This window comes from Egretta garzetta, unplaced genomic scaffold (assembly GCF_000687185.1).
Source record: "Egretta garzetta isolate BGI_Z169 unplaced genomic scaffold, ASM68718v1 scaffold53, whole genome shotgun sequence".
Lineage (NCBI taxonomy): Eukaryota > Metazoa > Chordata > Aves > Pelecaniformes > Ardeidae > Egretta > Egretta garzetta.
Genome location: NW_009259312.1, coordinates 1,977,481 through 2,004,717, shown reverse-complemented (window position 1 = coordinate 2,004,717; position 27,237 = coordinate 1,977,481). Strand labels below are relative to the sequence as shown.

General features: G+C 41.2%; 1 protein-coding gene across 1 annotated transcript in view; it reads left to right on the top strand.

Annotated features, from left to right (window-relative positions):
* IL1RAPL2 (interleukin 1 receptor accessory protein like 2) overlaps window positions 1-27,237 on the top strand; it is a 382,362-nt gene that overhangs the window by 349,992 nt on the left and 5,133 nt on the right. Inside the window, exons 6-9 of the mRNA XM_009636393.1 lie at window positions 4,475-4,604; window positions 10,947-11,092; window positions 16,661-16,804; window positions 20,962-21,132. Coding sequence (XP_009634688.1) covers window positions 4,475-4,604; window positions 10,947-11,092; window positions 16,661-16,804; window positions 20,962-21,132 — 591 coding nt within the window. The remainder of the gene's footprint in view (window positions 1-4,474; window positions 4,605-10,946; window positions 11,093-16,660; window positions 16,805-20,961; window positions 21,133-27,237) is intronic.

Sequence of the window (27,237 nt, the reverse complement as noted above, 5' to 3'; positions counted from 1 at the left end):
AGGAGAAGCACACAGATTACTTTGGCTGTTTGATGGGGTTGCTCTGGAATGATTTGCTCTGGGAGTGAACGCCTGATTTACTGGAAGAACACAGCATCAGCAGAATGTGGACATTAGAGAACATGGACTCTGTGTTGCATGGACTCTGTGCTCTTGAATGGGTGCTCACAAATAATCTGAAAAATACACCTGCTTGTGCAAAACAAGTGAAAAAGAACAAATAATCAATCCGCTTTAAAACAAAACAAAACAAAAAAAACCTGGAAAAATGCCTTGGCATAAGCCAGATCTTACGATCTCTGAACAGCTTTTGTCTTCCATGCTGGTCAGTCATCTAGCCTTGGCATTTAAGTTTTTAAAAGACTTCTAGGTATGTTAAGCTTCATTTACTTGATGCTTGGAGCGTGCCTCATTCAAGAGAGACTGTGCTGCAGGATTTGTCATTCTCTTTCAAAGCATGTCGGACCCGCAGTAAGCACATTCATAATCATGCCTGGCTAAATTATTTTGCAGACCCTTTTTCCGTCCTTAGCCAGTACTCCTACCACCATTAGGCAGCTATTTTGCTTGAATAATTGCATTTCTCTGGAATTCTCATTTTCAGAAACAAATTGCTAGAATGCGTGGTAGAGTTCACGCAGATTTATTGTGAAAACGATCAGGTGAAAAATGTACAATAAGATTTAGCAATAAAAGCCATTCCTGTTGCCAGCGGTTGTGTCTTATCAGCTGGGAGTTTGCAACAAGCCGGCCTGATTGACAGAGTAGGGGAGAAAAGCTAAAGCAGAGACTTCTGCTGGAACCGGAGGCTTTACTGTAACAAGGTGACCCCAGCAAAGCAGTAGGCTCAGGGATGCCTACAAGCAGGCTTTTCTACTTTCTTCCCTTGTTTCTGAAAACATTCGCTTAAGTGTTGATTCATTAGAAATCTCATTAATAATTTTCTCTGTTTCTCAGCAAATTATTTTATTAATTAAAAATGCAATTCAAATGTCTGATTTAAACAGAAACCATTTTTAAATGGAAAACTTTTAGGATACCATTCGTTCTAGGAACTTTGATATAATTAAATGATGCAAGGGGAGGTTTTTTTTCTTTATAAGAACAGCAGTGGAACTACTTAGTCTCGTGCAGAATAGCAGTAATGCTATGCAAAAGTTTGGGCCTTACACAAGACGAGTTGTTGGAGATACAAACTGTTAATTCCTTCTGGCTGTGACTGTGACCCAGTGTGATACCGCATGGCTTGAAGCCAGCCCCAAAATCAGAACCTGCAAAGGGCACTTCCCATGCTTAGTGCCTGTTTTTCCCCATATTCAAGGGTACATTGAGGAACCAGGGAATTCAGCTGCAGTTTTAGGATCTCAGTACTTGGGGGGAAATGCAGTGAGACATGTCATGTTCTTTTCTGGGTGGGAATTGGTTGGGGTTCCCTGAAAACCGGTAGTAACAGGTTGCTGCTCTGGCCAGCTGTGTCTTAATGTAGCAGGAGAGGGGAAACCTCCCTTTGTTTCCTTATGGAGGCTTATTTGAGGAGATAAAGCGTTTCTGCAAGGAAGAGCCAACGTTATCTTTTCTGACTTTGTCCTGCTTCCAGAGTCACAACGGAGTGATGAGAGCTATAAACCAGAAGATGCTTCACTTCGCTACAGAGCAGCAAAGGCACCCTTATCAGCTTGAGGCATAGAACAGTGTGGGAGAGTTTGGGTTTGGATGGGAGCTTGAGGTGTCATTGAGCTCCAAGCTCTTTCCGCCCCGGGACAGATCAGCTCAACCCAGACGTGCATTGTTCTGCTACTGAGATAAAAATTAGTTGTTCCCATGAGAAACAGTTGCTTATACGTCCCTCTGATCAGTGATGGGTTTACAGATGACATGGATCGTGGGTTTTTCAGATGTGGCCAGTCCCAGACTTAGAGCTGAAAATATTAATTTGCTCTGAAGTTTGCCAGTGATGGTATTGGTTTATTTTGCTGGTTTTCCCTGGTGGCAAAGCTGGGAAATAGATCTGCCAAGGCATGTTCAGAGCATGCAGGCTGTCACAGTAAAGGCTTTATGGTGGGTTTGTTTATTACAGAAGCTGTGTACCAACAACTAGGTTTTTTTACGTTTTCCTATTTGTATAGAAAACTTCTTATTTCTTCAGACCAGACATACTACCTCAGGTTATTTACTGTGCGTGTATAGAAATCTCAGACTCACCTTGGAATATTTCATTTCTTCAGGGTTTGTTTTTTAAGTAAAAATATGCTGGTTTGAGGAAAAGCACGCCCTGTAATATATTCTGCCTATAACACTTAATGCCCAGAATGGTGCACCAGGAAAAGGGGCATATACTGTCAATGCTGATAGGCCCTGTCTAGCCCTTTTCTTTTTCGCATTGCTACAATTGTCTTTTTCGATTAAAATCAAACATGGACTGAGCAGCCGCATGCTAGGAATCAGTAAGTGGTATTTAAATAGATGCGTATCACGACTCTGAGGCAAGCGGCACAAAAGTCCTCACACCACACAGGCATCCAGCATGGTAGGAAAACGTGAGATGGATATAGGCAGCAGCTCCAGTTCTCCCCTCCTCCTGTGACTGGCACACAGCACCTTGCAGGGCTGAGGGAACGGGTTAGGAGCAAAAGGAAACAGGCTTATCCGATATTGCCTCGTAGTGGAATTAAATGCCTGCCTAGAAGTGTTTCTGACTCTTCATTAGTTAGTGAAGTTTGGAAGTTTCTTATGATGGTGGTCAGTGTTGTGGGACATACAGATAACTGTGAATATCCACCCCTCCTTGTATTTTGGACGTTTGAGCTGTTTGTATATAATCCGTCAGCATCAGCACGTGTTTGGTGGCCAGCTGTGGCACCAGAGTTCATAGTGAATATGGAAATAATGAAGGATTCTGTAAAACATTTTCAGGATAAATATTTTCCATTTTTGTCTTCTGCTATTTGAGAAACAGAGACTGAAGTGCCGTCTTTAAACCTTTTCTTGCTGTATCCTAATGTTTTAAAAGGACTTGTAATTTCGGATCTTGACTTGGAAACAATTTAAAGGCGGCTGATTTTCAGTGGCTGGAAATGCTGCGCTTCCTGACTAATCAGACTCTTTTGACATGTCTTAAATTGGGCACTGAAGGAATGGAGAGACAAGTGCAAGTAGTTGACTTAGGACAGCTCTGTGGCGGTTTAGGCAAAGGTGCCTTAACACATGGCTCTGATATGCTCAAAGTATGCACACAGGGAGTTATCGCGGCTGAGCAGACGAGAGGTAACTGATCGAGGCACAGTTAAGTCAATCATGTGAAACAATTAGTCCGTGCTCAACCAAGTGATGTGCTCCAAATGACTAGCCCTTTTTGAAAAGTGTAAGCCCCTTCTATTTCTGCATCAGAAGTCTCCTGCTGGCACTGAAAATGGCTGGCATAATAAAACATTTCCTCCAAATATAGTAAAATGCATTATTTGAACTTTCCACTGGCATTAAATGAGGTCTGTCCTCCTATGTAAGTTGGTGACTCTACAGCTGCTTTGTAACCTGGACCATCTATGCTGGGTAAAACAGGCAAAGAGAAGTGGCTGCAGCAGCTGTATTTGCATACTAAAGGGAGTGGGCAAGCTTTTCCTGAATTTCCTGGCTTTTTTTGGGTTTTTTTTTTTTTTTTTTTTTTTTTTTGTCTTCTGCAGGCAGACGACCATCTGTCCTGGCAGTGTAAGTGCAGTCCTGGACTAGCTAGTATAGCTAAAGCCGTAGCCAAACAAAAACCCATCTAAGTGCTGATTTCTTGAAGAGAAAAGAAGTCTGATTAGTGTACAAGTTTTATTTTCTTTCTTTTGGAAGTATTTTTGCAGAGCTGAAAGGGAGAGTTCTTTACTCTATTGCTTGAGTAATGCTTTGAAGTTTGGTCCTTTGCCAAAAGCCTGTTGACAGTAAAATAAGTGGTGTTGGTGCTCACTGGCATCATGTATTACTTGGGGATCTTTAAAAGCTCTCTGAACAGCTTACCAAGACTTCATTAACATTTGCTTTCTATCTAAGTGAGGAAGAAATTATTACTGTGTCTTTTTTACGGGTGGCTAGGCAGCAGTAAGCAAGTTCAGTGATTTACCTGCCTCTTAGGGCACACTCCCCAGTCCCGGTAGAGATCCCAGGAGTCTGACAAAGAAGTCAGCTCTTTCTTTTTAACAACTGATCTGACATCATCTTATGTTGCCACCATTTCCATACCTTCTCATTGTTCATGTAGTATCTTTCTGGGAAAAATGAAGTGACGGATAACCTCAGAGTTTCATTTCACAGCTATTTCCTGTAGATGTAAATCAACATCAACCATTTTCCTATGGTTTATAGTTATTACTTCTTCCTCCCCCTCCAGTTTTAAAACGGGAGTTTTATCTGAGGTGTTGAGATTTCTCCTAGTCATGCTCTCACTAGCAGCCTTGATGAAGTGTCTAACCTTCTCTTTTCTTCTTGTCCTCAGGAAACCCGCTGACTGTGGCCTGCAAAGCTTTCTTTGGATTCAGTGGAGAATCAGGCCCCATGATCTACTGGATGAAAGGGGAAAAATTCATAGAAGAATTAGAAGGTCACATTAGAGAGGGCGAAGTCAGGTACTTTTCAGAGTATTTACTGTTAAAAACATGGTATATCCCAAAAGCCTGTTTTTTTTTTTAAAACAGGTTTTTAATTGGAAGTGGAAATAGTTTTTCTGTCTAAAGAGTGATGAATGACTTGGAACCAGGGCAGTGTGAGTTGCTCCCTCTCCTTTCTAGCAAATAAACTCTAAAGACATAGTAGCTATCTATGTGCCTGAAAATCCGTTATCAAATTCCCTTGATGGTAGCTGAAGCATCTGAGTGTTCTGGGGGTTGATTTTAGCCCTGTGTGGAAATGATGCTGTCCACTGCAGCTGCCCCTTGCGGCAGTCCTTGGCAAGATGACATTCATTTCAGCATCAGTGTTAATCTTGAAGACGAATGGTCTCCTGTCAAAGTCACCATACTTTTTCTCTTCTACAGAATGTGTTGTCTGCCTGTGATATAGCTCTCAGTATGCCTTAACCAGGGCTTTCAAAGCATTTTTTCTTCCATGCTTAACACTTAAGGGAGAGAAGAAAGTTGCTGTGTGAGGATGTCTGATACGCAACTTGTGCTTGTCTTGTTCCAGATGCTGGTTATCATTTGCTGTACCAGTTGTAAAGAAAACAAACAATTGTATCACCATGAACTTTCATGGAATTTGTACCTAACAGCATCTTCTTGTCTTCCTTGTTTAATAATTACCTGATTAATAGCTCTTTGAGCAAAGGCTAAGCTATGGTCATACTATGGACAAGGTGGTCCCAGCTCCTATAGACCCAATGAACATAGATTATAAAGAAAGCCAAGGTCTTTGCACCTTCCATTGTATATTTGGTTTGGTCTCGTTTCTGAGTTGTTTGTTTCTTGTAAAAGTGATTTTGGAGAGCAAGCAGAGAGATTCCTTTGCTTTATTACTTGATCAATAATTGAAGTTCAGCCATTTTAGCCACCAGTTATTAAGATGTACTAAAATAACTGACCTAGCATTGCACCTTAATTGCATACAGATGAAATTTATCATATATTTCTAGAATGGCTTTAGTACAATCCTCTTTTGGGTTTCTGACCACAAAATACAATTATTGGAAACTTCTGCCGTTGATAAGTAATCAGCATTTAACGGCATTGTGTCCTCTCTGGTGTATATATATGAACAGAGTGATTTCGGTCATGTTCTTCCTCTGCATCAGAAGGACAATTTGAGGTCTGTATTTAAAGAGCTCTCCAGCTCTAGCACAGCTCAAAACTTTTCTTTTATGTGCATTTGTTAGTGAGTTTGAAAAAGCTGTGTTTGTCCTTCATTGTGCCATCTCATTACACATTCATGTTTCAAATTAATTTTGTGACAACTCCCTTTTCTCACTCTGTTAAAATGCTTTGACTCAGTTTACAGACCTGTCACAGTTCAGTGAATCTTCTCTTCAGCAAAGCTACTTACTGCGTACCTAATCTCCTGTGCATCTCAGCCAGCATTAAAAACGTAGCATTTACCAAAACCTACTGCATCATTACCAGCAGTGCCACAGTCCATCCCTTTTTTCATTTAGAAGTAGCTATGGCAACTGCAGTAGTAACTTTTTGCAAATTATTTTTTTCACAGAAGCAGCTCTTGTTTATGTGTCCCATTACAGGTATGCTGCTTCAGAGAAACTGAGCAGCTCTAACTGTTCTGCCGGTGCCCTGAGCCAGCCCACATCTTCCACCCAGTCATACTAATTGATGTATTTCAAAAAATGTCATGTACATTCCAAATTTGATGAACCACAGTGAACTTGCTGGTTAGATGCTTTTCCCATCAGTTTGCTTCTATATGGTATTATCAGCACGTTTCTGACGTTTCTGCTAATGCTGACAAACTGCAAGTAATTGGGAATTGTTAACACCAGACCAAGATACTCTGTGGGTTGTTACTTTGGCAAAGAGCTAACATTTTAACTCTGCATCCCCTATCTAAAATTAGTTCACAAATTCAGTAGTACTCTGAATTTTTGGTGCTGTCCTTACCCTGGACTGCACCCATCTATTGTGTTGCTGGATTTGCTGTATATGATCAGTGTTCAGGTTTGCAGATCAGTGCAGTGTGGGCGTACAAAACATCCATCCCTGGTTTGCATCCTCTAGCATGCAAGGTTATCAGTTGATTAGTCTGCTTTTATGAAAGCACTGAAATAAGGATACACTTGACTTGAGCATTTCTTTTAAAATCAAATCTGTGGAACTGTTTTTTTTGGTAAGCAGACTTCACGAGTAACATATGTGGAGCTCTGGGCTTCTTGTTATTTATTAGACCGTCCTAATAAAAACTAATCAGCATTGCAGGACTCAGAGGTGATGACTCCTTCTCTAACCTGCCCCTTTGTCTTCCCTTGAATTAAGATCCCCAAAAGTTAGACATGCATAGGGGGAAGAGGAGAAAGAGACTTTGCTTGCCAGGTGGGGTTTTCACAGCAGTAATAAAAGTGTCGTGTAAATTGAACCAAGGCGATTAAAGAAGGGATCAGAGTCTTTAAGCCTGCCTGCAGAGTTGTCGGTTGTACAAAACTATCAAAGGAGCCCACAGCAAATTTCAGCACCATCTCTCTGCCGTGGCAAAGAAGTATTTTCAGGCATAAATCTTACTCTCCCAGCCACCTCTGAGTTACTTCTTTTTCTTCTGCAGGCAACACTGCAGAACAGTTTGCAGGTGCCTCATAATGCTCAACTTGTAGAGTGTGTTTGTAATTTATTTTTTTTTTATCTTCTCCATTTTTAAAGTGGAAATAGTTTAACTCATGCTTAGAAGCATGAAAAGAAGTGAATGGAGACATTTTGAATTGCAGCCTTATTTCTTCCCGCTGATTAATTTAACATTCTGCCTTTTCAACCCACAGTAGTCAACTGATGGTTGCAAAATGCTCAGACAAGATGAGGGTGTTGTATTCTGTTGGGGGGGATGCTGAGGAAGGGAGGCAGAATTATCATCACTGCCTGGCTAATGTGCTGGGTACTTTTCAGAGAAGTATGGAAATGGCAGCCCTCTCCCAAAAAACTTATACTATTCGCATAGACAATTTCTGGGCAGAGAATGAGAAATGTGGTGCAGGAAAGTCAGGGGGAAGATCGCCGTGCTGTGTTCTTAGTTGAACTACTTTTCTTTGCAGAGGTGCTTATGTACACACACATCTGTCCTTTCATCTACAGACTATTGTTAAGGACTAGAAGGGACTAGAGTTCGTATCCCTGTTCACAGTCCAGATCCTCAACGATATAAAGAATAAAAGTTTCCTTTTTGATAAGTTCCAACTTGCATGCAGGTTAGTAAAGGTGTGGAATTAATGCCTTAGTCTTGCAAAGAGGCCCAGCTGAAGCTTTCTTATGGCCTTTACATCTGTAATCATACAAAGCCTGAAAATTTTAGGAAAATGTTGTTTCAAAGAAAAAGTATTTTAACTTCAGATTCAACTTTGTGCATAAATGCATTGGAAAAATATGACAAAAGATATGAAAAATCTGAAACATTGGATATTTTTCAAAGAAAAGATTTGTCTTCTCAAATGTCACTTTCGTTTTTAGTTCACATTTTCTTAACTGAAAAATAATCAGTAGCCAAAATGTTTTGTTTCAGATGAAATAAAATGCTTCAGCTTGAACAAAAAGAAAGCACTGGGTATTTTTTTTTTTTTACTTCACCCACCTCTTCTCTCCCTCCCTCCATCCTGTTTGTTTGAAGTTGTCAAGCACTATTGATTTACCTATATATTAAATGATGTAATTACTCTTACAGTTTGTTCATCAAACCTCAAAAAAAGTGCCATTATTTTCTCAACTTGGAGCCACCGTGTATTGGCAGTGTTGCTGGCAAAGTTTCCCCCAACAGACATAGGGACAGAGCTTCATCTTCTGGGTGTGCAGCAAATACTGTTGCAGCTTTGAGGTCTTACTTCTTGATCTGTATTCCTTTTCTTCCTCCAAAATACTGTGCTTAGTGTTCTGCAAAAAAAAAAAAAAAAAAAAAAGCAATTAATTAAAGGCTGCACACTTATTAAAAAAGTGTAGGTGACCAACTGTGTATTTCTGTGCAATAATGAATCATTAGCAGTAGGGTACTGGTTAAAAGAAAAAAAAAGAGGGAAGAAAAGCATTAGGAATGAAAGGTTTACCACCACTAAGAGCTTTCTACACTTTGCTACAAGCAAAATGTTTACGTTTCTGTCAGCATTTTCATGATAGATCCCGTTCTAAAGAGTTCTCTTTCTAAAGATTGCAATTAGCATGAAAATAAGTGAAAAAAAATTCTCAGTCCAAATGCATATTCTTTTTTATGAAAGCTCCTTTTTAGTTGATCAGATATTATTTAAATTTAGGTTAAGGGTCAATTATTTTATTTTCAATAGATTCAGAATAATAGTTTATTTTCTCTTAATTGTAATCTTTCTTAAGTTTTTTTTCTGCGTAAAATATGCTGATTATAGAAAACACAAAACAACCTGAGCATTCACACAGTGCTCCAGATTAGTGTCCCAGATATCTTCTCTGTTAATGATTTTATTTTTTCCTTGCAGCATGATTTGTAGACCAAATTTTGTGGAGCATATTGTTTACCCACAGAGAAGAAAGACTTCCCTGAGTTTAAAATATTTTGCTATATATACATATGGACTATTAATAGGTAAATTAATAAGCAAAAAAAAAAAAAAGGTAAATGAGAATTGATTTCTCTGACCCCCAATGATTTAGGCTGATTTGAGTCTGCAAACAGATCAGACTCACTTGGGAGGTTTCTTTTCTGGCCAGAAACGATGTAAATTCAGCCTTTCATGCATCATTTTCAGCACTTGGACTCAGGGCCAGAATAAAAAAAAATGCAAAAATAGGCAATAAATGTGAGTGAATTTGCAAAAAAAAGATGCAATCCAAGTTTCCAAATGCAACACACATGCCTGTTCTTAAACTAGTTTTCCCACTTGCTTTTTTGCAAGTTACACAGCCATAGTGGAAAAGGCTGAGTGGTTGTGGATGCCCTGGTACATCTTCGGAGTTCTGTCAGATCACACCAGCCTTTAAAGTCTACGTGCTGCATGAAACCATACTGTAAATGTGTGGTTTATAGCCGTCAGGCTTGCATTTTTGATTGTCTGGTGCAATGCCTTCATACCTCACTTCTGATTTGTTTTCACATTTGGAGTTCCATGTTTGTTATATGAAATTATGTACATAAGAGAATGTGTATGCCCATTGGAAGCCCCAAAACAGCTTTGGTTTCTAACAGAGAAGTTTGAGGGTTGTTGTTACCAAAAAAAATTAAGCTCTCCAGAAGCAGTTCCCAGCCAGCACAAACAGCACTCTGGATAATAACTTTGTGCCCAATTGCCTCCCTTCAGTCTCTGGAGAAAATACTTCTTTTTTGGTGAACCTGGGTCTTATTTATACCTTTACCTCTTAGTGCCATACACTGTCTTTTTGGAGAAAAGACTCACTGAAGTACTACGTGCAACGGTGAGTTCACAGGCGACTGCGAGAGGGCATCACGTGTTTTATGTTTGCCCCCTTACACGTTGTGCAGCCATACGCTAACAGGATCAAATGAATCTGGAGGATTTACTTGACGTTACGTTTCCTTGTTCAGAGGACTGGTAACTTTGTCTTGAGCAACTGATAAGAAGCCTTTTGAGAGAATAGGGCATTGTATTTTTAGACTTAATGTCAGCATCAGAAAACACTCGCATTTACTTTGCATTCTTTTTAACGTTCACATTAGGACAATGACATGAAAAGACTGTACCTCTGGCCTGAAAGCCTGCTAGAACTTTCTATTCCCTTTGTGGGGACTTTGCATGTCTTCTCTGTCCTCTCAAAGGAGCAGAGAGCTCTTGTTCTTGACACTGTTCCCTTTTAAAGTCAGGATCTAGCCCCAAAAAATAGAGGAAAATTCCAGACAGTAGCACAGCTCCTTTCATTGGTTTTCCATACTGCATTAAAATGTATCACATTTAAAATACTGCCTTATCATTTGCTCAGTGATGGCTCAGTAGTGCGTATTTACTTCTCCGGAAAGTGAGTATTTTATAGGTTCTTTTAAAAGAAACATTGTGTTTAACATTTAATTCTGGTGGAGCCAAGGTGAACAAGCCACAACCACTGCACTCCTGGCCACTCCTCCTGCACTTGATTCAGCTCCTCGCTACAGACATGGTGGGGGAAAAAGGCTTTTGGTGTCATGGAAGATGTCTCTGTGAAATCCCTTTCAGGCAGCTCGAGTCTCCTTCTGAGTCCTTCTCGAGGAGTGGAGGAGCCCAGGAACACTGTGTATCTTGTGCTGTCAAATCATGGTTCTTCTGGGAATCTTCCACCCGTATTAATTCAGTTAAGCAAAGACTGTATCCTTCCTTTCAGACTCCTCAGAGAACATCTTGGAGAAAAAGAAGTTGAATTGACATTGATCTTTGATGCTGTAGAGGAGGCAGACCTGGCTAACTATACGTGTCATGTGGAAAACAGAAACGGACGGAAACATGCCAGTGTTCTTCTGCGCAAGAAAGGTAATTCTCTTCATTTAATTATCTGTACTCTCGCCTGCCTCAGCAGCAACAGTAGCAAAGGTCCTGCTGACCTCTCTGAGCCAGGCTGGACTCCTGTGTGCCTACTTGCAGCTGAAATATGTTCGTGTTACAGCTTCAGTTTACCATTTGTGAGAAAAAAATCATGAATTTTTCTTTAGTCTCTAGTGAATCAGCCTTGCAGGTGATGCACTTGCCTGCAATACAGTCACCCATAAAGCACTGTGGAAGTATTCTGGTCTAAACAACTTACAAGTTTGACCCAGAGTTGACACGCTAGACCAGAAGTAATTGTGTGATGGAGTTAAAATGTGCATTTCTTAGAACGGGTACCTCAGAGTGAGGTCAGATGTTCTCATATTTCTCCACTTGCTGGCTTTGCTGTTTAAACAGAAAGCTTTAAACAGTTGCCATGCATTTTGATTTCTGACTGCATTGGGAATGAAAACATTGCAATGGGAGCTACAAATCAATGGAGAATTACCCCGTCATGGTTGCTTTGCTCAGTACTGTACCTGGAATTGGGAATGCCACTACTGTCAAGTTATCTGTAGCAGAAAGGAAACCATTTGGGTTTGAATGTTCCAAATCAAAAGGTGCTACTATGCTCTGCTGTTTGTAGAAGTCGTTATCATAAGGAGTGTAACAGTATCTCATTACACTTCTTCTGTGGTTTGTTCAATCACCTCTCCCATTCATAACCAGGTTGACGTTTCAATTTGATGGTGATCTCTCTAAGGGTGTATTAGGTAGTACAAACAGTAACTGCTGGGAAAGCAAAGGAATGTTGTACGCTCGGGATAAAGACATCATGTGAAACCACAGGGCCATCGGCACAGGAGATTGACTGAAGAGTTAATACATTGTCCAGATCTCTGCCGTTATTCTTGGCTGTGAATTAATTTACCAAAAGAGGAGAAGAAATGTTTTCATGAGGGATGCCTGCAAGTGCTGTTCCAGTCCTTCGTGTGCTTTCAGACCACTAAGGCAAAGGATGTGCTTTCTCAGCAGATTGTGGATTGCAGTGTTAGTGTCAGTTAAAAGAGCCAGTGCTCTCCATCGTCACACTCGCAGCAAAGTCCCACAGAAGTGTCACCATTTGGAGAAGCTTTAAATACACTGTTAATACCTGAGTGTGCTGCAGATTGCCCTCTGAGCCTAGGGTAGACATCGCTGTGGGACAAATGAAATAAGAGGTGGAAGAACAGGAAGATCAGCCAAGGCCTTTCTAGATGCGGCACCACAGTTCCAGAAAACATCCATAAGTCATCAGTTCACCTAAAGGCATCCTGAATGCTCAGTGCTACGTTTCATGGCTATGATTTGTATAAAGTGAAAGGTGAGGGAGGGGTGGTATTGGAATAAAAAAGGGCTACTAGGAAGAGGAAACTTTTGGGTCAATGTCCTCTTTTTTTGCTATTCATTGATGTGACCTACAGGTTGTATGTGTGAAAGTACAGTATGCAGTCCTGTTACAATCAGTTGAATCAAGTCCTACTCACACAGTTTCCTCTATAGGTGAGAGCTTTATGTCCTCACAGAAAGAAGGGCATAGCATAGGTTGTATTTTACGCTAAGTGATAAGAATAAAACACAATATGGAAGGTGCAAACCACTCTGAGAAACAAGGGCCTGCGGTTGTGATGTGGAACACACACGAACGTATATTCAACATCTAAACTGACAGGATGTCACAGCTTTAATTAAGGAATCTGGTCATCATGATGAAGGATTAGCCTCTAGTGCAAAAAGCATTCCACCTTTCCATCCACTGAACCTAATAAATATACAACTGATAGTAAGTATATCTATGTTGACACTTAAATGTTCAGCTGTGTTGCATATATTAGAATAACAAGCTAGGTTTATTTATAACAAGAAAATGCAGACATTTCAGAGCACTGCTGAAATTATGGAAGAAGCACTGCTGAATACAGAATTTGGAGGTGGAAGGGATCACTTCTCAGCTACTATTTCATTTCTCTCTGCACTGTGGCTGTTGAAAGCTTATATTCCCCTCAGGCATTCTCAGTACTTGATTTTCAAGCTATTAAAGTGTCATTTAAAATAACCACAGTATTTTTACTGTGTCCTTTGACTGCCTGCCCCATTGTCCTGTTTGTTATTTATTAAGTTCTTACAAATACTTGACCAAACTTTTTCTTTCTGCAACTTGATATAATTACTTCTTATCCTAGCTTTTTCCAGCTTGGATTTGACTGTAGAGAAATACTACTGTATTTACTGACTTGTGACAAGGTTTAGGGCAGGACTGGTAGAAAGCTGTTGACCAGCATCCCTTGTGCATTTCAAAGAAGGGATCATGGATTCCTACTGCAATGTGCTGCAGCTTTCCAGGTGCTGGGGCACTTGGCAAAGGTGAAGAGGAAGCACAGATCTCTCAGCCAGAGAAATTCCCCTCCCCTCAAAGTCTTACCTGCAAAGGGCTTCGTTATCCCTGTTCGGCAAGAAGTCCTTGTAGCTCCATTTTGTCTCCCTGTTGTCACAGTGCTGTAGGTCATGTCTGCCCTCAGTTCAAAAGCGTGATTGCAGCACATGAGGTGTCCACAAGCTAGTGTAAGGCATGAGTCCTGCTAGACTAGGAAGGCTTGGATAAAAACCCCAAGAATAAACCCCAAATCCAAGTTATAGCTGTAGTATAAGTTTCTAGAGTTAGTTCTTGTTTTGACATCAGGTGGCTATTTTTAAGCACATGCTTTGCTTTAAGGAAGAAAAAGGAACTGTTAGAATATTTAAGGTAAAATATGTTGAAGTCTTTTGCTGTATTAGTGGTTCGGTCCTCACAAATGCTTTTGGAGAATACAGGAGTGCTGTCTGTGCAGCACCAGTGTACTGATAGCCCCAGAGCATGCATCATCATTTAGGCATTTTTTTATTTTTTTTTTAACTGAAAAAGAACCAAATCCAGTCTCAAACACCCAAAGCTACCAATGCAAAGACAGAATGAGGCACGCTCCTGAGACCTGAATGCCCGTCTGCTATCGCATTCTTCTTTACTGACTTAATGCAAGACCACGTTGTTATTTGCTTTCAAGTAGTTAAAAAAACCAGTTCTGGACAATCCTGGGTTTGCTTTTCTTTTTTTCTCCATGCTGTCCTAGCATGTTTCATGCTTAAATTACATGGAAACACAATATACACCCCCTCATCCCTCAGTTGTGGATATAGCACAGGATTCCCTTCAAATGAATATGAAAACAGCCCAGTATTTTAGTGACTGAAATCTACATAGTCTATAACATAACTCTTCTGGCACATGAATAACTTGTCAGGAACTGCAGAATAAAATCAAGCTGTGCTTTTAGTGGAAAGAAGCAGTGAATTTAGATAAAAGTAAATATTATAATGATGTTTGCTCACCATTTATTTCAAGGAGGCTGCCTTTATTCAAGGCATGCAGGAAACTAATTTGGGGTTTTTTTTGTTGCTGACATAGTATTAAATTAAATATATGTGTCTCATATATTGGGTGTTTATGAGACTTTTAGTATTTTAAAGACCATAATCCTCTGATGCATATTGGCTAAGTCCTTCTATATTATTTTACATTAGTAACTATCAGAATATTATTATTTACTAATTTTCAGTCACTGTTTTAGCACAAAGCCCAGATTCAACTCCTTTCTTAATGTTGGGTGTGCTACCTTCCCTGTTGACCTCAGTGGGGACCAGTTGAGGAGTAAGCCATTAATCAGAGGCAGAGACTAAGAGCTGGAATAAGCGAGAAAACTGAACATTCTGGGGTTTTCTCCATTGCCTCCACCTTGGAATGGAAATAGGGAGGCCAAAAGCCTTGGCTTTCTGCCTCCTTACATCTGGACTCTGAGTTTATGGGGCAGTAGGACAAACACAGAACATGCACAAGCAGATCAATTCTGTCTTTTGAGCTGGAGTCCGTGTTTTTGCTCGATACCCTGCCACTCCCCCAGCAAGTGAACACAAGTCTGTGCTCCTTTGTGGGCTGCAGGTGATCAAGGCTCAGCATTATCTCTCCTTCCAAGCTGGCAGCTTTGCCATCATCTCACTTTCCTAGCAAAAAAGTTTCAGTACAACACAAAGAAGAAAAATGTTTTTTCCCTGAAAAGTGATTTTAACCAACTCTGTTCACCATTTGACCCCCTTTATCCCCAGAGCATATGCTAACTTTATCATGCAGTGTCCCATGAATTCCCTATGTTCTCAGAGAGATTAAATAGCTATTATAATGGACTTTTTCCATGTATTAGTCCATGACTTCTTACCAGACAGACTTCAGAGATACTGTAAACTGGGAATAGCTTGACATCTGATGTTAATTATTGAAATACAAGGCATGGCAAGGCAAGAATAACCCCAAAAGATACACAAGTAATTTGCTTTTTATCTTGAAAATGACAAAAATTACATACCAGTAATTTTTTTCTGACCTAAGTTTTAGAAGTGTAAAGATCACAAAAACTTTGTTTTGCCTGTATTACAGTTTTTACATCTTCACGTTGTATTTATCACAGCAGCAAATATCTTCATGACGTCTTATCCAAACTAATATAGGCTGTTAGAGGTAGCTGTTGTCAAATTGTCATCTTTTGTCTTTTATGGCTAAGTAATATGCCAAGTGGTGTTATGAGCAATATTGCATTCAGAGGACATTTCAGGCTAAAGAGCAATACTGGTAAAGTTAGCGTCTTACATCAGATAGAGCACAGGACAGGTATTCAAGGTTTTTTATCCTGTTCTGGCAGTGGTTTGCTGAATGACCTGGAACATGTTGCTTCACTCTTCTATGCCTCTGCTTCCTCAGCTGTAAAAGATGGATAATTGCATTTGGATGAATTTGTGAAGTTCTTTGAGGCAGACTGCTTGTGATACATCCTAACATAAGCATCCCAGTAGGAAATTTTAACTATCACTAGTTCCCATTAAAGTATAATGTGTAGTAAACAAACATGTGAGAACTCCGTTAGTAGCCATCACAACTCAAACAAAGTGGCTCTTATCAGCCTGATGTGTGCTCCTGGCTTCTCACGTTGTCTTGTGCATTCTGTATGCTCAGTTCATTCTCCAGTGACTCAGCTGAAGTCCTGGCTTGGCAGGTCACATCAGCTCATCCACTGGCTTCACAAATACAAAACCAAAGCTTAATGTTATCTGGGGGACTACAGCCTCCCAAATGGGGTACAATATGTCTGGTATATCTATCTGCATGTGCTGCATACAGCGTTTGATGCACTCTGCCAATACAGAAGTTTCAAACTCCACAAGCTCATTAGAAGTTGATTAATCCTCCATGTAAAATCACTACATAATTCCCTTGTACAAGAATTATGTTTATAGCCTTAAATGCATTCTGGATAGCGATTTCAGATGGGCAGTAGATGGAGTAAATGGGTAAAGTTAAGTAATAGGTAATGAAAAAAAAAATTAGGCATCTTTAATGTTACAGTGTTTATAATTGGAAGCTGAACAATTTTATGTGGAATTGTACAGAGGATTAGAGCAAATAAAGCTCGGAAAGATCATAACCTTTTTGTCTTTCCTTGCTAATTTTAGATTTGATCTACAAAATAGAGCTTGCTGGAGGACTGGGAGCCATCCTTCTTCTGCTTATTTTGCTCGTGACCATCTATAAGTGCTACAACATAGAGTTAATGCTGTTCTACAGACAGAACTTTGGAGGAGACGAAGCAGCTGATGGTAAGCAGTTGCTCAGGAAACTCAATATATGCAATGGAAACATTTCAGAGACCCAAAGTGATGAAATTTCTAGATTGAAATTAATCCCAAAATGTACCTGCTGCCAGTTCAAGTTCAAACTGCTAAGCACCCAACAGTGCCAAGCCGTAAGAAACCAGTGAGTCTTTTCACTGCAATGTCACTGGACCATGCCATAAGCAAATGGGAGTCAGAAGAATCGTTCATGAGTGTTATGGAGGATTGAATGTCATTTGTGACCTCATTCCTCAGGAGACCTCTTCACGTTCACATGTCCCAGTGCCACGCATGCCCAAGATCACCTCTCGTGAGATCCATACTGTATGTGGGCAGCCCTTTCACTGGGTATTTTTCATTAAACATTTCCATTGAATTGTCTTCAGGCTTCCAACTAACTCCAGCGCTAGTGAGGGGCAATTGTTATTGAGGCTAACTGGCTACCCCAGTTGATTGGGAGACTGTAAACAACTTAGTGGAAATTGCTCCTATGAAGCTGGAGTGAGCCCTAGTAAACTAAATCCAAGTGCTTCAAATCCTATTATTATATTCTTAACACTTCTATTAATATGTTATTAATATGCATGTAACTAATAATCTGCTAAAGATCTGAAGTTCAGTATTCAAGTACAGGTACTTTTCATAGCCCACTGCAGCACTTATGAGTCACGTAGGCAGTGTGGAATGGTACATGTGGAACAATGATGTATTTGAAAAATGAGCAGGGAACCCATTTCCCCATTGTGCCAAAACAATGCGCAGTCGCACAGACCTGTTACTTTCTGCAGTTAGCATTGCTGTTATCAAAATAGTAAGTGTTTCTGATTAACACGGGGTAGATACAGTGTGAGAATGTTTTGCTACAATGAAATCCATAGGAGTTTTGGAGAATGGGTGGAATGACATCCAGGGAAATTTAGAATGTGGAATGGTAAATAGCAGGAATAGAGGTCAGGAAAATTCCTCTGTCTCGGTCTTCATGTGTGAGTGGGAAAACTAAAATGATGCTTTTTTCATACTATACAATATGGCACAATATTTGTACTGATCCCTAGGAGAAAGTGAAGGGTGAGATTATGTGGGTTTGGAAGTAATTTACCTCTAACACCCTGGGAGTATACCAACATAACATCCCTGGTTCGCACCAATACAAAGTGATCCAAAGTGATAATTTCCTCCAGGTTGCCTTGATTCATTTATCTCATGTTTTCTGTGTGAAGCTGCTGCATTTTTATTCATGTCACCTCCTTGGTTCAATCACATTTTAATTTATGAAACAATATTATTTTCTACTTGTTTAGAGGAAGCCCCATGAGTACATAGGGGATTTTGTGTGCATATAATTCTGAAAACAACCTTTTATTTTTCCAGTGCATGATTTTGGAACCGTTGCAGCTTTGTGTCTTATTCAGATCCTGCAGAGTGAAAGATGGGGGCAGAACATTACTGAAGTCGAAGCTTATATGGGGATGTTTCCTTCTACTTGTGTAGGCTATAGTGGGAACATACAGAGCTCCCATGAGCAGTCAGCTGTATAGATGCAACTGCATGGTCATTTTCCATTTATGCATGTATTTCTTTAAAATAGAAGATTTGGAGCTCAACAGATTTGCTTTATTCCCATTTCTAAAAATATCCCATGTAAGCAATGTTGGATGCATTCACTTCCTGTGCATTTTTTTTTTTATTCCTGCATATTTTTTTAATTCCTGTGCATTGTTTTTAGAGAAAATTATACTGGGGATTAAGGGAAGCCATTTAGAAAATGGCTGCAGACAGTGCTGTATGCGAAGCACACAGAGCAAGCGGTGGGCAAGCATGCATAGGTCCTTCTGCTATCTCCTGTGTACATGAAGCTTGTGAAGAGGGAGTCGAGGCCATAGACATGTAACACAAAGATACAGCCTCACAGGAGCCTGGGGGAACTGGTTCTGTCTACATCTCGCTTGCTGGGATTGCGAATAGAGGTGGCTGGAGGGGGCAGCTGTGCCCGCGCAGCTGGAAGGGGCCAGCAGCTCAGGGACTGCTGGCACACAGTCCGTGGTGCTTCCTAACCAGGCGTGTCAGCACTCTGGGCTTTGCTTTGCTGCCTTTGCAGAGTTCTCAAATGTTTGCAGTGATGTTTGCCTCCCAGATCACTTGGTGGCTGGCTTCTCTTAAAAGGTTTTGGCAGGCTTCATTACGGACAGGGTAGAAGGTTTTGGACAGGTCTCCAAAGCTGACTGGCCTTTATTTCTTTGCTCTTTGTTCTTCTGTCATCTTTCCATCAGTAACTACTATTTTTGTATGCTGGTGATTTCAGAGCAATATCAGCAAGCCAGGTGGACATCCTCCCATACAGCTACAGTGACACTAGGCAAATTGCCTTTTATAAACGTATAATTATTCACATGCTTTGTCTGTAGCTCTGACCCTCATGGCTCTGGCGTTGTGTCAAGAATTATAAGAAAGTAACCATCATTTCAAGGTCATCAAGGAATGTATTGTATTATGATTACCTTTTTTTTTTTTCTTTTTATCAGAATATATTGATGATTTTTAACTGCCTTAATTATCTTTCATGCGCGCTATTCTTTACAGATAATTGGTGCTCAAAAATCCTCCATTCATGCAATTTTGTCCTCACAACATTAACTATTTGATTTTTCATTTTCTGTAAATAATGGCAGCTGTGCTCTTCCCTGGAGAATGAATTGCTGAAGGTTGACTTTTTCAATATACTATTTTCCATTACTGCAGAGGAATAGCAAAGAGAAATGTCACTAAGACAGTCTGATCCCAGCATGGAGCCCAAGCGCGACAGTGATGCCACTTCTGTTCCTGGCACAGTCGCCAGCTCTTAGCTCCGTGTTTCAGATGCAGAGAGCTGGAGGCAAGCCCCAGTGCTGTGCAGGAGGAGGAGGAGGTGTGAGGCCCTTTCTGGCCAAATCGCTGTCCTCATGCGGTGCTGCCCGGGTCCCCTCTGGCACCCACTGCCTGCCTCCACCTTTTCATAGAATTATAGAATCATTTAGGTTGCAAAAGACCCTTAAGATCATTGAGTCCAACCGTTAACCTAACCCTGCCGTCCCACCACTAAACCATGTCCCTAAGCACCTCGTCTGCCTGGCTTTCAAATACCTCCAGGGGTGGGGACACGACCCCTTCCCTAGGCAGCCCCGTCCAGTGCTTGACAGCCCTTTCGGGGAAGAAATTTTTCCTAATGTCCAATCTAAACCTGCCCTGGCGCATCATTTAGCTTGGGAAAGATACACTCATATTTAGCATTTTGCATCACACACCACTACTTTATACATAGTTTTACATATCTATTCCACACACAGCAACTCTGCCAGTCCTTTTAACACATCCTCCATGCTTCTTCTGCTCCACCAAGCATTAGCACTGCAGGATCAGGACATCCCATACGCCCACAGCACAGATGAGGCTTTGCCTCCACCCCTGAGCTGCAGGCAGATGGAGGGGCAAGTCTCCCTCTGCGCGCCATTTGCTCTTGGGATTACTTCTCTCTCTTGTACTGCGAGCCCCAAGTATTTAAAATATCCTGGATCAAGTGACCCCTAAAATTATGATACTGGTTTTAAAAACTACAACATTTTCTGAAAAAATGCTTTGGACTGTTTGTATTTGTCACTGTTTTCTGCATAGTCAGCATTCATTTGAGTTAAGTCATGTGTTTTCTCACAATTACTTGTGCAAGGAAATTTTCCTTGCTCAAAACTTTTTCCAGGCTCAAAAACTTTTCCAAGCTTTTCCTTTCTCATAAACATAACACCCTTGAGGCACAGGAGTTGAAAGATTTACATTAGCAATATGTAAAGGATTAAAATAAAAAGTTCCAGCTTTAGTATTTGTATCAAAATTTTTCCCACAATCTTTTCAAATCTGAAACGTGTACACTGACCACCTAAAACAGAGTTATGAACTAGCTCAACAAGCAGAAGAAAATTGAAAGGATGTCCTTTGCCTGGATCTGAAATATTTATCTGTGGAAGCCAGGTTATATGTTCCTGAGAAAAGTCCCAGTTTTGTTGGGAATTGCTTGATCGTTTCAAGGCATAATACTATTTCCTAGTACTTTCCTGTGTTCTTCATAGTGCTCTTGCGAACAGCAGGCTGAACGTGAATTTGTTTTCTTGCAGACAACAAGGAATATGATGCATATCTTTCATATACCAAAGTGGATCCTGATGCGTTAGATTGTGATAATAATGAAGAGGAGCAGTTTGCACTTGAAATTCTGCCCGATGTTCTAGAAAAGCACTATGGATATAAGCTCTTCATCCCAGATAGGGACCTGATCCCTAGTGGAAGTAAGTATTTCTGACCTTTCAGTTTTAATTCTCTCTGATGTGTCATGAAGGCCTGGACTGTGCGATAAGTGCTAGATGTGGGAAACCTCTCTTTGTGAAGTAGTTGTGAGGATTGGAAAAGTTTCCTCGGTGCTGCAAATTTGAGCTCTAGGTTAGAGCTTGTTCCTGCACCACTGAAATCAGTGGGAACTGCCACTGATTTCAGTGGGGGCGGGAGCTGGCCCTTCCCACAGGGAAGGCTGCAGTGCTGGAAGCAATGCTGTAGTCCAAAACCTCTACTTCAGACACAGGTAGCTAAGCAGGAAACCTCCAAAAAAGACTTTGTAGTCTCTGTTTTATCATTGAAAATGGGATAATTATTTTTTTCCAGTAATTATGTGTTTTTCTACAGCAGCTTTGCAAGTAAAAGTCATCTTTCCCATTGTCTTTTGGGCTTTTTTCCAACTTCAAAGTCTTATAAATAGCTGCAGTAGTTTCACAGTTAATGGTAAAGGTGCAATTTTTTCATTAGAGTTTTGACCAAATGTTGCATTTCTGAGCAGTGTTGATATTGTATAAGCAATTGGTGTTGTGTAAGTAATGCTAATTCTCAGAGGACTGTGTATATCCCACTGATCCAATGCTGTTTTCCATGCTGACGGTGAAATACAGTTGTTCATTTCAAATCGGTTTTGCTGCCATATCTGAAGATTCAGCAGCACCTTTGGATGACTGTACCAACAGTTAATGCCTTCCTAGATGTAGTTATGGCATCTCTTCTTCCAGATTAATTTTTGGACAAGTCAGAAAAGACCATGAATCATACACACCATGTTGATGAATTTTGAACGCACAGTATGTTTGCCTTAATATCACATTTATTTGAAATGCTACCCTTGTGAACAATAAGCTTTTTTTATGAATTCTGTCTGTAAATCACTTCCATGAAAAATATTAGAAAAGTATATGAACTTATCTCTGTATATGCTACTGTATACAAAATATGAACAAGAAAACAAAGCAATGGCTGTGGTGGAGCAGATGTCCCCAAACATGAAACAGCTAGAACGTGGCTGCATTAGCAACCTGCCTGCCAAAAGACTTGAAACCACTGCCTTGCTGCTGCCAAACCCCAGTGCCTGCCCCAGAAGTTGGATCCTACTTCTTCTCTGACATTTGAGGGAGCTGGAGAGAGAGCTCTGAATCCTGTAACATTGGGAAAGAGGAATCAGAGTCTTAGTCAGAGATCATGCAAAATCCCGTGTAAAGGCTTGAAAGTACCACGTGCATTTGCAGAGCTTCCCCTGTTCCTTTTGTCCTGACCCTGCCAGGTGTGAGTTTTACTCCTTTAGTGACGTATTCCAGAAAGGGGACTTGGCTCATAGCCTTCTTTCTGACAGCAGGAAGTAGTACTGAATTTTTAGATATTATTAAGAGAAAATACATATTTTTGTGTTAAAAATCACAGAACTGTTGTGAATAGTTGTTTCATATCTGACAATATAGCCGAGTTATACATAGCAATTTTACAAGTGAATTAAAGAGTTTAAAGGTAGCTCTTCAATAACTATACTGAAGCACAGATTAATCTGAAATTAGGTTCTTCTTTCCAATTGCTCTATCAGCCAGTATGGTATTTTATTTTTGTCTATTTTTGTCAGTCAGACACTCAGCAAATACTTGTCATTGCTTTGGGTATTCATTAAACCTCTTCTGAAAATGTAGGGTACCTGAAAATGTCAGTTCTCATTTATGAACATTCACAGATTTAATACTTCTTTTTTCCTCTCAAACTCACTTCTTCAGTATTATGAAAGGGCCTGATTCTAACACATGGAGCTTCAAGAACGCTTAATCAGACATAATAACAATGCAGAATAAAATGTAGAACTGAAACGAGTGTGATTTGCATGCTTTAGCTTTGAAAAAGATGTGAGGGAAGGCACTTTATTTTGAGGGGGCAAGAGGGAGGGAGAGGCGATGGGGAAGGAAGGAAGACTCAGACTCCTCTATTTGTAAGCTCCTCCGTGTGCGCTGGAGAAGTGGAACGTGGCTGTGTTCTGCCTAATGCTCCCCAGCCTTACGAGGACTTGCAGTGCTTAGCGAAGAGAGCAGGCAGTGTGGTGTGGCATGGACCCGCTAGAAACTTCAGAGGTAAAGGTAACATATTTTAGAGTGACTGTCTCAAAAAGTGGCAGGTATAACAAAATATATAGCTCTTCAGGGTAGATTTCGATAGAAAAATGGGGGGTTGATCACAGTTATCTTTTTTATTTTAGGAAATCTCTCTTCTCACATGTACTGCATTTCCTTGTCTTTTGGTGTAAATGACTTTCAGTGTAATGTAATGCTTTCCCACTCTCCATTCCGATGTGTTTCCTTCTGTATCTTGTGTACTTAAATATGTGCCATTCCGCTAGTACAGCAAATAAGGTGTGTTTTGTAAGGCTGGTTGTTTCATATAATCTCTGCAATTTTAAGGTGCTGCCACAGGAGGGTGTGCATTATTGCGCTTGCTTCCTGGCGTGAAGCAATACATACAGCTGCTGCTTGGATTGCAGCAAGCAAAAGAATAGATTTGTTAAATAGTATTTCATTAACTTTCTTGCACACTTCTCTGAACAAACTAAAAAGCTGACTTCAGAAAAGTTCAGGGACAAGTTTGATTGTGTTTTTGTCCAGCTGGTTCATCTCTAACCTCTGGAGAAAAGCTATGATAGGCTCTGCATGTCCCTGTGCAGCTGAGGGAGAGATTACAGCCAGATGTGCCTTAGCTGGGATGCACGCACCCAGCAGCGAGCTCCTTCGCACTGCATATCTGAGTTCTGCGTTTTGGCTCTGCGCTGAGGACCGTCTCTTTCAGGGATGCCCATGGAGTGAGTACTGCTGTCCCTAGGAGGACAGAGGTGATGGCTGTGGGGACTGAGGCCACCTCTTCACTGTTGGGAAGCAGATCCCTGGTATCCAGAGTTCAGGTCGGATGGGGCTGTCTTGTTTTGCAGTAGGTGTTGGTTTCTGTGCCCTGACAGGGTACACATGTTATCCCAGTGGAGTGTTTTGTCCTTGTGGGAGAACCACTGTGAAGGATGTTGAGGGCCTTGGTGATGCCCACCTCGTGGCGGCCAGCAAGGACCTTTGCAGTGACTCTGGGTGCTGCCTGAGAGCAGCACAGATGGACCTGGCTCCCTGAACTGGCGAGGTGGAAACAGGGCCCCAGCAGCCACTGCTTCTCTGCTCTGCTCACGCAGAAGCCCACGTGGCCATGCAGGCTGGAAGGTGAGAGGGGCGACACGGCAGGGAGACATGACATGCAGTCTGCTGTGTGAGCAGCAAGACCAACTTGGTAACCAAGGATTTGAGTCTCATGTTATAGGAAGTACTATAGCAGCTGTTCCTTCTTAGAGAATATTCTTTGGTCCTAACAGAGCGAGTGTTCTTCATTCTGTCAAAGCTGACAGCACATACAGCTTTCTGCCGTGGTAACTAAGGCATAATTGAACATGTTAGCCTGCACAAGGAGACTGGGAGCCCTAAGATACAGTCACAGTTGTCAAAGTTTCTTAGCAGTTATCATTTTTTCCACCCTCTTAGTTTTCAGGGCTTTTTTAACAAACCCTTTCCCACAGCATGCAGACTCTCAAGCCCTGTGAGCTTCTAATTCAGTGTTAGGAGACCTGAGGAGACTGAATGGTTGGGGGTGGGGAAGTAGGAATACTTATGTTTTTACCTGATCCATTTTCTATTTTGCTAAGGATGGCGTGTCTACAGAGAGAGAAAGATCTATTTGCACTTGACTTTCCTAAAATTGGGACTACATCAGAGGAAGATATTTTTCTCACATGGTTTCTGCAAATGATTTTAAACCCTGAAAATGAAGAGGTCAAAACTGTCAAGTTGGATGTTTAATACCAGCAGTACAGATCTATTAGAGCATCATCTAGTTGCTCTCTAAGCATATGTGATTTGATCCTGACAGGACTGAAAAAACACCAGCAATTCGCTCCAGCTCAGCCCAGGGTGTAGAGATCAGGCACTGAAAAGAACAGCGGTGATGGAACAAATATCTTCGCTTTTACCTGAAAAATGAGAGGTTAGCAGCACAACAGGAGGGCACCCGAGGCATGTGATAAAAAGCACCCAAAAGTCAATATTGCAGTTCTGGCACTTTGTAGTTTTGTCTGCCCATCTGTGTGGGTTTTACCTGGTGAATTGTAGCTTCCTGGGTTCCTGGATGAAGAAAACCCGGTTGGACTGTGTGCCTGGGGTTCCCAAGGAGCCTTAATTAGGTATGGGACACCATTTATGCGGAATGGCAATAGAGGACCCAGCTTCACAAACTCCTTTCAGAAGTCGCTGCTTGTCTACTCTGTATGAATCTTACACTTAATGCCAGGCATGTGTGGGGGTAGCGGGGATACAGAAGAATGAAAGTGGAAAGTCAAAGAAATGTGAACAAAAGCCAGAAAGGCTGGCTACCCTGTTACAGCCCACTGAAGGCCACCAAGGTGGTCAGGGAGCTGGAGCACACAGTACAAGAGGAGACCCCAAAAGAACTGTGTTTCTTGAAGAAAAGGCCAACAAAGCCAAAGCCAAAGAGGAATCTTATTGTTGTCTTTCCAGTGGAAAGCACAAAGATGGAGGCAGCCTCTTCTCAGAAGTGCACAGTGTTGAACAAGAGGCCACAAGTATGAGTTGCAACACTGAAAATTCCATTTAAACATTTGGAAAATTTTCCTTGCTGTGAGCATGGTCAAGCACTAGAACAGAACCCAGAGACACTGAGAAGGAACCTCCAACCTTGGAGGTCACCAAAACTGTACTGGACAAGGCCCTGAGCAATCTTAGCTGGTCCTGGTTTGAGCAGGGTATTGACCTGGAGACCTCCAGAGCCCCATTCTAACTTGCATGAGTCTGAATCTTTGATTCTAAATATCCAGAAGTTTGATTCCAATATCTGTTGCCAAAATAATTTCACCAAAATCACCCACTTCAGACTCTTCAGTCTGCAAGGAGACATGCCCAGAGTCGCTATCTTTTGCTTCTCCTGAATCCTTCCTTCCTTTACCATGTCGAATACAGAAAGTCTGACAGTGGCTGAAAGAGTGGTATGCCGAGAGGGCAGTGCGGCATGCTGATCTGCGTTATGTGTTTCTTTATGTTGAACTCATCAGCTGTCCATTGGCTTACGGTGGGACTCGGCTCTGCCTGGAGAGGGGTCAACACTCCGCTCTCTGTGTCAGCGGTTCCACTTGCATTGCTCTTCTGGTCTGAGCTAACAGAAGCAACAGATATTTAATAAATAGGAAAAGCAAGATATGCAATCATTTTTGTTATAATAAAGTAATCAGAGTTAGGGTTTGGGAACTATTCAGTTAGGAAACCAGGACTGAATTATTCTTCTATAAATAACTTTCTGTAGTGATAGTGTGTAGGGATTGGTGACCGGAAGATCTCGCGATGTACGGAAAGGATAGGGACTGACCCCCCCTGTGATAAGGTATGATGTAAAATGTGAACAAAAGCCAGAAAGGCTGGCTACCCTGTTACAGCCCACTGAAGGCCACCAAGGTGGTCAGGGAGCTGGAGCACACAGTACAAGAGGAGACCCCAAAAGAACTGTGTTTCTTGAAGAAAAGGCCAACAAAGCCAAAGCCAAAGAGGAATCTTATTGTTGTCTTTCCAGTGGAAAGCACAAAGATGGAGGCAGCCTCTTCTCAGAAGTGCACAGTGTTGAACAAGAGGCCACAAGTATGAGTTGCAACACTGAAAATTCCATTTAAACATTTGGAAAATTTTCCTTGCTGTGAGCATGGTCAAGCACTAGAACAGAACCCAGAGACACTGAGAAGGAACCTCCAACCTTGGAGGTCACCAAAACTGTACTGGACAAGGCCCTGAGCAATCTTAGCTGGTCCTGGTTTGAGCAGGGTATTGACCTGGAGACCTCCAGAGCCCCATTCTAACTTGCATGAGTCTGAATCTTTGATTCTAAATATCCAGAAGTTTGATTCCAATATCTGTTGCCAAAATAATTTCACCAAAATCACCCACTTCAGACTCTTCAGTCTGCAAGGAGACATGCCCAGAGTCGCTATCTTTTGCTTCTCCTGAATCCTTCCTTCCTTT